At 47.7% G+C, this 13,993-nt stretch overlaps 1 protein-coding gene across 1 annotated transcript in view; it reads right to left on the bottom strand.

Annotated features, from left to right (window-relative positions):
- The window catches only part of LOC311316230 (gamma-aminobutyric acid receptor subunit gamma-3-like), a gene marked incomplete at both ends in the record, with an annotated part of 42,657 nt that extends 35,371 nt beyond the window's left edge, over positions 1-7,286 (bottom strand). The window contains one exon of the mRNA XM_084447050.1: positions 7,193-7,286. Coding sequence (XP_084303176.1) covers positions 7,193-7,286 — 94 coding nt within the window. The remainder of the gene's footprint in view (positions 1-7,192) is intronic.
- Positions 7,287-13,993: the final 6,707 nt, after the last annotated feature.

Raw genomic sequence — 13,993 nt, 5'->3', positions numbered from 1 at the left:
TGCGTTCACTGGCCTGTGAACCCCCCGAGCTCGGCGGGTTAGCCGCAAACTTCATGCCGCAACGAGAGATCCCGTCTCTGGGTGGACAGCTGTTCAACTCGCCTGGGACCAGGTCCCCTGGAGCTATTTCGCCTGGCTGCCCATCGCGCTGTGAACAGAATGAATACCACCTACCAGCAAACAAAACATGTTCAGTCACAATTATACTGTTAAAACTAAGATGCCTGGATAAAAAAAAAAATTTCAACGGATATATTTGACGGAAGTAGATTAATAAGAAAGCCAATTTTCATTGCTAACTCAGAGCGGGGAGAGCCATGAACGTACGTTTACATTTCACATCTGTTCATGGACTACAAGAACGCGTCATTGATACCTTTGACTGCGCATGTCAAAGGTATCAATGACGCGTTTTTTTCAAAGATGGTGCGGTTCAATAGGGCTTCATGTTAGATTTCGAATCCTGGGGGCCTGAGTGCAACATACAGTGTCAATTCATCAGTTGGCAAAACAAAATGACGACTGGTTATGCTGGCTAGTGTTTCCAAATAAGCCTGTTTGATACGTTACTTGACTTCTTGTGACAAATATCAGCAATCTAGTCACAAATGACGCTCCCGGTTTATATCTTCAGATGGAACTAGTTCTGGTTTTGTGAACAAGTTTTCTTTTTATTGTTTTTTTAAATTGTTTTTAACAAGTGTTAACACAATATAGCAAACTAGTTACTTTGTTACTTTACTACCTTACTTTAGTAACTAGCAAGCGCTATTGCCCCCAAATTATTTTACAACTTGTTTAGCTATTTGTTCAACATTTCTGTCCCAGCAGTAGCCTGAATCATGCGCTGGGTTTGTTCTAATACCATAACTCAGAAAAAAACAGAGTGATAGCCCGGTGAGCTTCCGGCCCACTGCCCGAGACAGCACTTCAATCATGTGGAAGTCCGCTGGAGCAAACAGAATAGGAACCTTTATCTCGTGGACATCCACAACGATATGACATTTTGTTCGTCTTCCTCTCCTGTGAGTCTTTGTCCAACATAATAGGCTTAAGAACAGACATCACAAAACAGCCTTGGGACAAAAGTGAACTCTAATGAGGAACACGTAGCAGCGGCAGTGGGTGAAGTCCTCTAATTCCAGTAGTCGGGGTTTGTACTGCGCTGTGAGAGGCTGTGTGGGCTCGTGAGAGGCTGCTGGGGCCAGAGACACCCGGGAGGATGAACAGCTCCAACATCAAGCACTTTGGCTTCTATGAGGTTGAAGGGAAAAAAGACCTGGACATGATTCACACAGTATGCAAGTTGTGTCGTGCTCAAATTAAATACTTTGGGAACAAGACACATGAGATGCCAATAAATACAAAAAAGTGAATGCTTCAAGATGCATCGATAATCATTTTATAATTGATAATCGTTTTATAATTGTATTGTTGCCCTCTGAATCAGAATTGGAATTGGGTCGAATCGTGAGGTGCTGAGAGATTCCCACCCCTGATATTGACTACCTACCGCAACACACACACACACAGCTCAGCTCACTTTACCAGTACCCGCAGGGACACACACACATGCACACGCACACACGCACACACACACACACACACACACACACACACACACACACACACACACACACACAGAGGCTGCAGTGTCTTGAATCATTTTTGCTCTTCCATTGAGAAACAAGCATGATACTCTGAAATGTAATTTAATGTAATGTATTGCTTTATAAATGTTCTTAGCCAGTAGAGAAACATACTCCAGGAGCTTGCTCGATTGCCTTGTTGAGAGGGGTCAGGGAAGAATTTTTACAGCTCACTTATCTGGCCCCCGGGTGATTACTGTTTTTTTGCTTCCCTCTGGAATATGTAGAGAGTGGGTCGTATGCCCACCTCCCTTGTTCTCTGTAAAGCGCATTGTGTTGCCTCTGGGTATGAAATACGCTATACAAATAAAGCTTTGATTGATTGATTGATTAATGGATTAAAGATTAGCTTTGTATTGGCATCGGTGGACTGATTGTGAGGCTTTTCTTGTGTATTGCCCCAGTTCCCTGAGTAATACTTTGTACTCTATCCCAAATGTCCTAGTCCAAGTGGGAGGGAAGAGGGTGGTCAGGTTAACTTCATCAAGGTGAAGCGTCCATACACGCACAACAGAGTGGCCCAAGTGTCCTGACCCAAACCAGCAGAGGAACGGCCTGACTCTGCTCTGCGCACCCGGCTAGATTAAGGGTTCGGGGGTGGCGGGTAAACTAAATTAGGAGTCAATGATGAGTGCTCTCCGGTCAGACAAGAGGTCCCATTTAGATGTGACTTTCGGCCTTGGCCCCATTCTCTTGGTGGACGTGATCTAATGAAAAATCATGTGCCTTGAAATACTGAAATTGCTTGTCAGGTCTTCACCTCCGGAGCCCAGAGACCAGCTGACCCTGGAGCGGCCAGGGAGGCAGTCTGAGGCCAGGGAGGCAGTCTGAGGCCAGGGAGGCAGTCTGAGGCCAGCGAGGCAGTCTGAGGCCAGGGAGGCAGTCTGAGGCCAGGGAGGCAGTCTGAGGCCAGCGAGGCAGTCTGAGGCCAGCGAGGCAGTCTGAGGCCAGGGAGGCAGTCTGAGGCCAGCGAGGCAGTCTGAGGCCAGGGAGGCAGTCTGAGGCCAGGGAGGCAGTCTGAGGCCAGGGAGGCAGTCTGAGGCCAGCGAGGCAGTCTGAGGCCAGAGAGGCATGGAGGCAGTCTGAGGCCAGAGAGGCAGTCTGAGGCCAGGGAGCCATCCACACCCCCAGATCTCTGGGTATGACTAACAACACTCTGCTTGCAGACTGAAGGACGAGACTAATGTGATCTCCAGCTCAGAGAACTGTTTGATGATTCAGGCTAATATTCTACTGACTATTTTTATTTGAAAGGAAAGGTGGCCTGTACAGTATAATCTCAACACAGATAATCCCACCACAGTCTCTTTGATAAGAAGACTGACACTGATAAAAATGTGTGTGGTATGGTTTTAATAAAGCATTTATAAAGCAGACAATCACACAACGCTATAACTGTTAATTTCTGATTCATGACCTACCTATGACATAACATATTAATTCTTCATGAGCCATTGCACTGTTTGCTATAAGTTAAATACCCCTTGTCAAAACGACTAGCCCTGCAAAGTCTCGGAAGACAACATCATCCAGGTAGATCAGCCACCTCCAGAGGAAATAGCACTTCTGAGGGACCCTGCGCCAACAAATATATATGTGTGACCCAACACCACTTTGTGAACCAACGCCACTTTGAATCCACTCTACAAGAGGAAATGAGAAGATACTCCCCCGAGGGCCAATGGGAATGCTGCAAAGTCACATCTCCTCCATCGAACACATCTAGCGGCCCTATTTTCGTGCCGGGCTGAGTGCTAATGGCTACGTGCTGACGGCTAACTTATTGCCTCTGACGAAGTTGGTGTGCAATGAAGACGCACCAAACTCACAATTTTCAAACGTCTTCACTGCGCACCAAACTTGGCGGAGGCGAGAACTATTGAGTTTGCGACGGGACAAAACATATCCGTTAGCACTTAGCCATTAGCACTTAGCCGTTAGCATGAACATTCTGCAGGGCCCCGAATCTAACACATAACTGAGCAAAGCCTCTGCTTGAATCTCTCAGGTTCCGTTGTCCTCAGACACCTTCGGCCTGACAGCTTCCATATTTGGCACAGGTACCGCCAGGGGCCCCGAGCAGATGGTGGCATGGACTGAGTTTTTAAATGAGGTATTCAAGGCTGACTGAATGGCCAATGAGTGATGGTGATAGCACTACCCATAGCAGCCAGCAGGTGGGGCGCGGCCACGCCGAGGACCGGGAAGTACCGAGGATGTGCACGTGTCGACAATGCCGCGCACGGGAGAGCAGGGAAGAAGGAGGTACACCTTTTATGTCCTTTAGTTGCCAAACAACTCTACAGTAGGGCTGCACCCGACTCTGAATTTAGTGAATTGAATCAGATTCGCCTCTTCAAACCAGAGATTTGACATTTCTTTTTGTTTTCTTATACGCCTAGGCTGAACGGAGACCGCAGGGGTCGGGACAGCTGTCAAACTGAAAACTCAAACTCGCAGGCAGCACAATAAAAGACGCCTATTTTTCCTGCTAAACATGCATTCAGATGCCCCATTGTTTTTAAGCAGTGTTTCTCATAGCCTACAGTTGGGTGATTTGACGATAGTCTCAAGTCTCTAGCACAAATAGGCTGCGTTAGGCAGCAGACAACAAGGACGGATGTTTTAGCTGTCACTGAAGCATTGTCACGGACAGTAGAGCTCTGTCTATGGGAAAAAACAGTGGATATCTTAGTTAATACAAGAAGATTGATCTAGGAAAGCAGTTTTGTGTTGTGATATTCCATTGGGGAAATGCATGTGATTGCTGGCGCACAGCAGAGGAAGAGGGGCTCCCTGCTATATCAGTCGCAAGTCTCCTTTTACAGCACAACAAATAGCTACGGTAATAGCCTACAGTAGGTCTAAAACGAATGGTCGGCCTGTCCTATATAAATCACAAGGCAGGTGAGTGGTCTTAGCCCACAGCAGGCAGACAGACAGGGACTTTCACACAATAACAGCTGCTCTTGATGTCTGTCAGTGTTTCTCATTCAGCCGGGGTGCCCCTGCTTTGTGTGCTTTCATCTTCTCAGTCAGATGTCGCTCTCACATCTCTAATGTCGGGATAATTCATTCACACTTGCCCATCCTTTTTTTAAAGCCTAGGCCAAGTTTTGTCCACCCACTCAAACATACAGTGAAGTAAGATTGCGCACGCACGCACACACACACACACACACACATACTGTACGTATGCACCCACACACATGCATATACATATGCACGCACACACACACGCACACACACACATATGCACACACACAAACATGCATTCAAGTACATACATATGCACACACAAATGCACACGCGCACACATAAACACACACATATGTATGCACGCACACACATGCACCATGCACATACATATGCACGTACACACACACACACAAACACACACACTGACAAAACAAGGACCCCCCCCCCCCCACACACACACACACACACACCCTACCCCAAATGCCCAACTCTCTCAGCTGGCTCAGTCAGAATGCAAGTGCATCGTGACACAAAGCCCTTCTCTATAGCCACAAACTGCATGTGCGTTTTCAAACAATCAGCCACTTCCAACCACTACTCACACCCTTCAAACTGAAAACACGCTGGCCAACCGTTACTCACACGCTTCAAACTGAAAACACGCTGGCCAACCGTTACTCACACCCTTCAAACTGAAAACACGCTGGCCAACTGCTACTCACACCCTTCAAACTGAAAACACGCTGGCCAACCATTACTCACACCCTTCAAACTGAAAACACGCTGGCCAACCGTTACTCACACCCTTCAAACTGAAAACACGCTGGCCAACCGTTACTCACACCCTTCAAACTGAAAACACGCTGGCCAACTGTTACTCACACCCTTCAAACTGAAAACACGCTGGCCAACTGCTACTCACACCCTTCACACTGAAAACACGCTGGCCAACTGCTACTAACACCCTTCAAACTGAAAACATGCTGGCCAACCGTTACTCACACCCTTCAAACTGAAAACACGCTGGCCAACTGCTACTTACACCCTTCAAACTGAAAACACGCTGGCCAACTGCTACTCACACCCTTCAAACTGAAAACACGCTGGTCAACCGTTACTCACACCCTTCAAACTGAAAACACGCTGGCCAACCGTTACTCACACCCTTCAAACTGAAAACACGCTGGCGGGGTACGACGCGTTGAGCGACCCAGGTCAGCGGATGAGACTCGGTGTGGCCGTGACTCCGTCATTTCATTAGGCCCCGAGGAGGAGACCTGCGCTAACGGAACTCCCCAGGTTGGACCCCCACCTCCCCGCCCCCGTCCGTGGGGCGTGGGACATGATCCCAGTCTAGCGTGGCACACCCTGGGTGTGCTGAGTAATGTATCCTGACCTACTTTGTCTAGGATTCCCCTGACAACCCCAAGGAAAGCTGACATAATAGGGCCACAGGAAGTGGTGCTCCCCGGTGTGAGCTCCGGAGGACATGATATCATCAATACTCAATCTGACAGATGGAGGCCCCCAGACCGAGAGGACCAACTTTAATGTATGTCAAATAATGTATGTGAAAACATTAAGATTTTACACTGGTGCAGAGCGAATCACAGCGGAACACGGACATGTTAATGAGGCCATTGGTATGTTTTGGTCCAGAGAACACACTTCAAATGCCAATATTACTATTAGTGTATTTTAGACACAGTCTACAACTAAAACCATGGATGGATATGTAACAAGGAGGGTAAAGTAGAGTAGTCGTCCAGTAGTGAAACTCACTGCTATAGTATAACGGATGCGCGAACGACCCTGCCAAGGACGATAGGTCTTTTGGCATAGTTGTTAGCACAAGGTTGCAGGTTCGCGTCCCGCCCCGGACAATCCATTAACATGGGTCAAATGAACGTGACAGAAAAACACAACGCAGAGTGAAAGGAAGTCCGTCACACATAGGCCTACATCGCTGAGACCACGCACGCACCCTGACTGGGAAAAACAACGCTAACAAATGGTATATTGGGACCGGGGCGTGTATTAGAGAAGTTCACTTGGACGACTCGATCAGAAAATCGCCAGGCGGAAGCGAATGACATGCTATAGATAGATGAAGATTCTCTCTGTTCTCATTCGCTTAATGTCTTGAATCTGTCGTTTATCTACGCCGTATCCACAAGTGTTGGCGTTGATATTGCATTGCCTAACAGACGCAGAGTTTTGACAAGAGCATGTCGTCTTTCATCTTCCGTCAACGCGGGGGAAGACGACCATCCCTTGGGGAAGGAGGTGCAGTAATTCACTTTGCAAGGCCTCGGTTTCGGTCACGATGCACCCACCCCAATACACACTAGGCTGGTCAGTGTGCAACATTACTTTGATCTGAACTGTCATCATTGTGCGATCAAGTGGCTTTTGCGAGTCGATGCATTTGCAGGCTATGAGCAGCTTTTCAGCACCTTGGACAGCGCTTCAGTTTTACGTATACGTGTCAGTGGCTGGCAGACCAAAACACCTTGGTGTTAATGCATGCATACACTGTAGTGAACAAAGTTAATGCAGCTTACCTCCTATATCTGGACGAAGTTTCCTGTCGTAATCCTTTAGTAAGTTATTCAGTATGTGCGTGACGTCGGCCTGATGGTCTTTCGGAGCGAGCATTTGATTGACAGTGACATCTTCATATTCATCGGGGTATCGGCGTCTGTCGGGACTGACCGCATGAAAAACAACATTAAAAGATGCTAACGCTATAAATAGCATATAGGCCTATAGGTTGTTCAATCAACAAGGCGCACTTTTGGAGATTGAAGTCAGTCAGTTGATAAAGCAAATTGTCACATTTCACAAAGATTAGACTTTTTAGTAAAGGTAAACAACTCCCAACGAGCAAAGCACACATCAGCGACGGACTTACCGAACATATTCGACAGCCAAGAGTAAGATGAAGACAATAAACTTGATAATCATCTTTTCATGAAAAAATACTTGAGGTGTAGATAAGCGGACTTCACGCGCTGCTGTACCAGTGATCTGAAGTAGTGATGGATATGTGTGTTCTTATACCCTAAGGCTTGAACTAGTGGAGCTTGATCTGCATTCTCGTTCCTCAGAAGAAATAGTCTCTAGCCTATAGACCATGAATATAAACAAAAACCGCGCGCTCGGGATTCACCAGGGCTTTTGCGAGTCCTCGCTGGTGTCTCATACAGTCCCCACCGCCTTCCGCTTCATAAAATAACACTAACCAGTTTATGCACCGGCTCGATGACGTTCGCTCAACAGAGTAGGGCGTCTGGCAAGGGGAGTCACAGGAAACCAACCACACAGTCAATTCAAAAAGAGATATAGGTTTAAAAGAAAACGTGGGGCTTGAAACTTGGAAGTATGCGTTATTCTTGAAACTTATTTTCAACATTCTGAACATCAATAGATCAAACATCCCTTTCCTTGCAGGTCGACAGTAATTAGCCGATCAAATGTTTATTCATCAGAAAAGTACCACTCTATTGAATTGGATGTGTTTTCTCGTCTATTTGGATCAGATTTGTCATTAGGCATGACTATCTTGGTGAAATATTAATAGCCTGGGCTACTGTTTACTTTCGCTGCAAGCAATACCCTATAATCTGTCATCATGTAACGAGGGCTGCACCCCTGAAACTTAGGCTACTATAGGCTAGCAGACAACCAAGCCATTTACTTACACACACGCACTTCAGCTCGGGTTTACCATAGTTGCCTACCGTAGACAGTGGTGGGGTTGAAGATGCCAGACTACCCCCTTGCGGCCAGTGACCGCCTTGCAAGTACATGCTGTGGCGAATGACAGACAACCGTATCGTGTGGTAAGCACGATAGCAGCCACGGGGGGGGGGGGGGGGGGGGGGGGGAGAGAGAGAGAGAGAAAAGGTGTGTGTGCATGCGGTTACCACCCTTATTCGTCCAAGGATACCAAGCAGATGTGTAATGATTCGGGGCCATGTATGGGCCGGAACTAAGCCACAAGGGCCAGATCTGGCATGTATATGGCCGAGATCCGCTTGCTATCTGGGATTGTTACAAACACTCGAGTGTGGCTTCTGTCAAGCAACCTGCAGCAAGGCTGGTCAGTTGAGAGAGCGCCCAATGCAATCTGTGTCTCACACTTTAACCAGAAGATGTGCAACTCCTCCTTTCCTGTCCATAAATCTGTATGTAATAAAAGACTTAAAACCTTGACATAGTTGGACCCTCCCAGTCCCAGGTATATGTTGTAAAGTTCCCAGGACAGATAATTGAGGCTGCCCTTTCCATACCACCCTGGTTGTAAAGATAACCAGCTTACCAAGGCACTTAGCCCCCCTCCAAACGCACACACACATCCTCCAAACCTCAATGTGACTCCAACCCCTTGACTTCTCATTGTAACATCGTACAGAACACATTTTTACCCTTACAATGCGTATGTGTGTGTGTGTGAGAGAGAGAGAGAGTCGTTTTCCTCCAAGATAGTCACATGCCATGCATAATGCATGTCAATTCAAAAGCAGAAATCTCTCAATTTCTGTCAGACTAATTTAGGCTTGTATATCATGATAGGCAGCCACCACTAGTCTTGCCTGCCATCACACCGGTAGGCCTATGCTGTAAATAAACATATCACTGTCAACTCTAATCAGTGTGGTAGGCTACAACCAGCGTGCAGAACAGTTCAGATTTCCACACTGGCAGTTTAAACAATAGGTCTTTGACCAACCATTTTTTCCTTAAAATAATATACAGTATCATTCTAGCTTCTGCGCATCACTGGGTCGGGCCGGGCGGAGTGAGAGGAGGAAGGAGACAAATGACAAATATATGAGGGTCTAGGTGAACACATATATACACACACTGGTACAGGCAACTGTTCTCCTGTTAACTGCTACAGTTAGGAGATGGAAGGTTTGAGGTTGTGACATGGCCACAGCTCTTTTCTGTCCTGTTAACTGCTACAGTTAGGAGATGGAACAAGGTTTGAGGTTGTGACATGGCCACAGCTCTTTTCTGTCCTGTTAACTGCTACAGTTAGGAGATGGAACAAGGTTTGAGGTTGTGACATGGCCACAGCTCTTTTCTGTCCTGGTCACACAGTGAACTGGCCCGACATCAGGACAGCTCATATTTCACCATAGGCTCACAACTCACCTCTTCAAGAAGTACTACCAGGATTGTCCCTCTTAAGCACCTATTGTTTAGTTTTTTTGTTATTTACTTTTGAACTTGACCTTAAGCACTAGATTATGCTCTTAGTCACTTGTTTAGAAAGGAGATGCACTTGTGAGTTCTGGTGAATAGTAGTACTCTAACTTCCTATGGTAAATGAAGTTATGTAAATCACTTTGGATAAAAGTTTCAGATAAATGACTAATGTAATGCGAACACCCAGATATGCAATGTTGCTGCTAACTAGGCAAATAATGAATCTTAGCTGTGTGTTGCTGAAAGTTGAAGATTGAGGGGGAGGTCATATTATTGGTTGAAATTGGTTCAGTCACACTACTGTACACACATTTTGTTTTACATAAAAACATGATTGGATTTTGATAGAATACTGTGGCAACCCGGGGCCCTCACAACCCAAAATGGTTGCCAGTGCCACAAAGTGGCCGCTAGCTGTTGGACTGCAGTTCCCAGAACTCCACATGTTGTGGATTAGAGAGCTGAATTACTATCTGGGCTGATTTCCGAGGCAGGTGTGGACAATCAGCCACATCCCCTCACCCAAAACTGGAAACCCCAGGCCAGAAGAAGCCTAAGAGAAGAGGGCTGAGGCAGAAACTCCACGACAAGGAGACAATGACAAATAAATGAGGGTGTGCTCATGTATTTTCCCAAGCATAATTTAAGCCTTCTTTAATTAAAAATATTTTCGTTTAAAATCATGTCACAGAACAGTGGAGTATGCATTAGCATTTTTATTCTGCATCACCCTGGGCTTGAACTCTTGTTGAGCTACCTGCCATGTGAGAAGCCATAGATGGTTTCACACTGACAAGCAGTCAAGGGTTGCATGTAAATGTCACAGGTGTATGTGGCGGTTTCATCAGATTCCACAAAATGTTTGTTAAAGGCACCACAAGGGAAGACTAAACTATAAAACTAAGGTTCACACTCAGGTTGAGGACAAAAACTAATCTTACAAACTTACAAGGTGGCACAGGAAACACCAGGGACAACGCACAGCTACAGCAAATATTAACAGACAAAGAACAAGAGGGGAGCTACATGTAGGCTCTATATACACAGACTAACTAGACAGGAGGAAACCAATCAAACAATTATATAATAAACAACTATTGGGGCGGGGTTGCCAACAACAACATATCTGATTGGTGGAGACATTGCTGTTGCACTATAGGATTGTGGGTAGTGTATTTGTTCCCGTATGAACAGCAGTAGTTTGAAGAGACAAAATTAGGACAGACTTCATAATACTATCAAAATTTTAATTTTGTAGATAAAAATCTGAAAAGATTCACACTACATCTACCATGTCATGAATATTTTGTTATTTTTTCATGAACATTGGAGATTTATTGAGTGAGTGTTTGCAGTAGCATACAGTACTGTTTACAGTTAAATATGTTGATGCGCTGTGGGCTCAATTTTTTATATCCAAAATCTGTGAAGGTCGTTTGTGGAGGACAGTCTGAAGATGTAGTGTAGCGATTGGTGTCAATTGACCAAAGCATGTGGGAGGAGTAGGGTATGTTGGAGGAGGAGGGTTTGTGGGAGGAGTAGGGTATGTGTGAGGAGGAGGGTTTGTGGGAGGAGTAGGGTTTGTGGGAGGAGGAGGGTATGTGGGAGGAGTAGGGTTTGTGGGAGGAGGAGGGTTTGTGGGAGGAGTAGGGTATGTTGGAGGAGTAGGGTATGTTGGAGGAGGAGGGTTTGTGGGAGGAGGAGGGTTTGTGGGAGGAGGAGGGTTTGTGGGAGGAGGAGGGTATGTTGGAGGAGGAGGGTATGTGGGAGGAGGAGGGTATGTTGGAGGAGGAGGGTATGTGGGAGGAGTAGGGTTTGTGGGAGGAGGAGGGTTTGTGGGAGGAGGAGGGTTTGTGGGAGGAGGAGGGTTTGTGGGAGGAGGAGGGTTTGTGGGAGGAGAAGGGTTTGTTGGAGGAGTAGGGTTTGTGGGAGGAGGAGGGTTTGTGGGAGGAGTAGGGTATGTTGGAGGAGGAGGGTTTGTGGGAGGAGGAGGGTATGTGGGAGGAGGAGGGTATGTGGGAGGAGTAGGGTATGTGGGAGGAGGAGGGTTTGTGGGAGGAGGAGGGTTTGTGGGAGGAGGAGGGTTTGTGGGAGGAGGAGGGTTTGTGGGAGGAGTAGGGTATGTTGGAGGAGGAGGGTTTGTGGGAGGAGTAGGGTATGTGGGAGGAGTAGGGTTTGTTGGAGGAGGAGGGTTTGTGGGAGGAGGAGGGTTTGTTGGAGGAGGAGGGTTTGTGGGAGGAGAAGGGTTTGTGGGAGGAGGAGGGTATGTTGGAGGAGGAGGGTTTGTGGGAGGAGGAGGGTATGTTGGAGGAGGAGGGTTTGTGGGAGGAGTAGGGTTTGTGGGAGGAGGAGGGTTTGTGGGAGGAGGAGGGTTTGTGGGAGGAGTAGGGTATGTGGGAGGAGTAGGGTTTGTGGGAGGAGGAGGGTTTGTTGGAGGAGGAGGGTTTGTGGGAGGAGGAGGGTATGTTGGAGGAGGAGGGTTTGTGGGAGGAGAAGGGTTTGTTGGAGGAGGAGGGTTTGTGGGAGGAGTAGGGTATGTGGGAGGAGTAGGGTTTGTGGGAGGAGGAGGGTTTGTGGGAGGAGTAGGGTATGTAGGAGGAGGAGGGTTTGTGGGAGGAGAAGGGTTTGTGGGAGGAGGAGGGTATGTTGGAGGAGGAGGGTATGTGGGAGGAGGAGGGTTTGTGGGAGGAGGAGGGTTTGTGGGAGGAGGAGGGTTTGTGGGAGGAGGAGGGTTTGTGGGAGGAGTAGGGTTTGTGGGAGGAGGAGGGTTTGTGGGAGGAGTAGGGTATGTGGGAGGAGTAGGGTATGTGGGAGGAGGAGGGTTTGTGGGAGGAGGAGGGTTTGTGGGAGGAGGAGGGTTTGTGGGAGGAGGAGGGTTTGTGGGAGGAGTAGGGTATGTAGGAGGAGGAGGGTTTGTGGGAGGAGGAGGGTTTGTGGGAGGAGTAGGGTATGTTGGAGGAGGAGGGTTTGTGGGAGGAGGAGGGTTTGTGGGAGGAGGAGGGTTTGTGGGAGGAGTAGGGTTTGTGGGAGGAGGAGGGTTTGTGGGAGGAGTAGGGTATGTGGGAGGAGTAGGGTATGTGGGAGGAGTAGGGTATGTGGGAGGAGGAGGGTTTGTGGGAGGAGGAGGGTTTGTGGGAGGAGGAGGGTTTGTGGGAGGAGGAGGGTTTGTGGGAGGAGTAGGGTATGTAGGAGGAGGAGGGTTTGTGGGAGGAGGAGGGTTTGTGGGAGGAGTAGGGTATGTTGGAGGAGGAGGGTTTGTGGGAGGAGGAGGGTTTGTGGGAGGAGTAGGGTATGTTGGAGGAGGAGGGTTTGTGGGAGGAGGAGGGTTTGTGGGAGGAGTAGGGGAGGGTTTGTGGGAGGAGTAGGGTTTGTGGGAGGAGGAGGGTTTGTGGGAGGAGTAGGGGAGGGTTTGTGGGAGGAGTAGGGTTTGTGGGAGGAGGAGGGTTTGTGGGAGGAGTAGGGTATGTGGGAGGAGTAGGGTTTGTGGGAGGAGGAGGGTTTGTGGGAGGAGGAGGGTTTGTGGGAGGAGGAGGGTTTGATAGGTTTTTGAGAAACAGAGTGATGGGCTTCATAATTCCTGCCAGCTCAAAGCACATGGAAGTTTCTGCTCACTTGGGCCTACATGCAGGTGGTGGTTGCACAGTGATAGCATGTACGGCTGATTTGTTATGATTTTTAAAAAGTTTTAAACTTTAGTCGGTTGCTGTAGCGCCACCATCAGGACTATTGGATGACTGGATCTAAGTGCAAAGTTGATCATTCATGCATGAGAAGTCAGACTTCCTAGGAAGAAGAAGAAGAAGAAGAAGAAGAAGAAGAAGAAGAAGAAGAAGAAGAAGAAGAAATACAAGAGCTGCCAGCCCCTAATAAGATGGAGTGGCTTTTTCTCTCTTTCTAGTCTGGGGCCTTTCTCTTTCTAGTCTGGGGCCTGTCTCTTTCTAGTCTGGGGCCTGTCTCTTTCTAGTCTGGGGCCTGTCTCTTTCTAGTCTGGGGCCTGTCTCTTTCTAGTCTGGGGCCTGTCTCTTTCTAGTCTGGGGCCTGTCTCTTTCTAGTCTGGGGCCTGTCTCTTTCTAGTCTGGGGCCTGTTGTATCTATAATTTCGGAGGCTAAGACGCTGCAGTGGCTTCAAATGTGTGATATTATGTATC

The sequence above is a fragment of the Borostomias antarcticus genome (assembly GCF_949987555.1).
Source record: "Borostomias antarcticus genome assembly, chromosome: 12".
NCBI classification, from domain to species: Eukaryota; Metazoa; Chordata; class Actinopteri; order Stomiiformes; family Stomiidae; genus Borostomias; species Borostomias antarcticus.
This window is presented reverse-complemented; position numbering and strand designations above follow the sequence as displayed.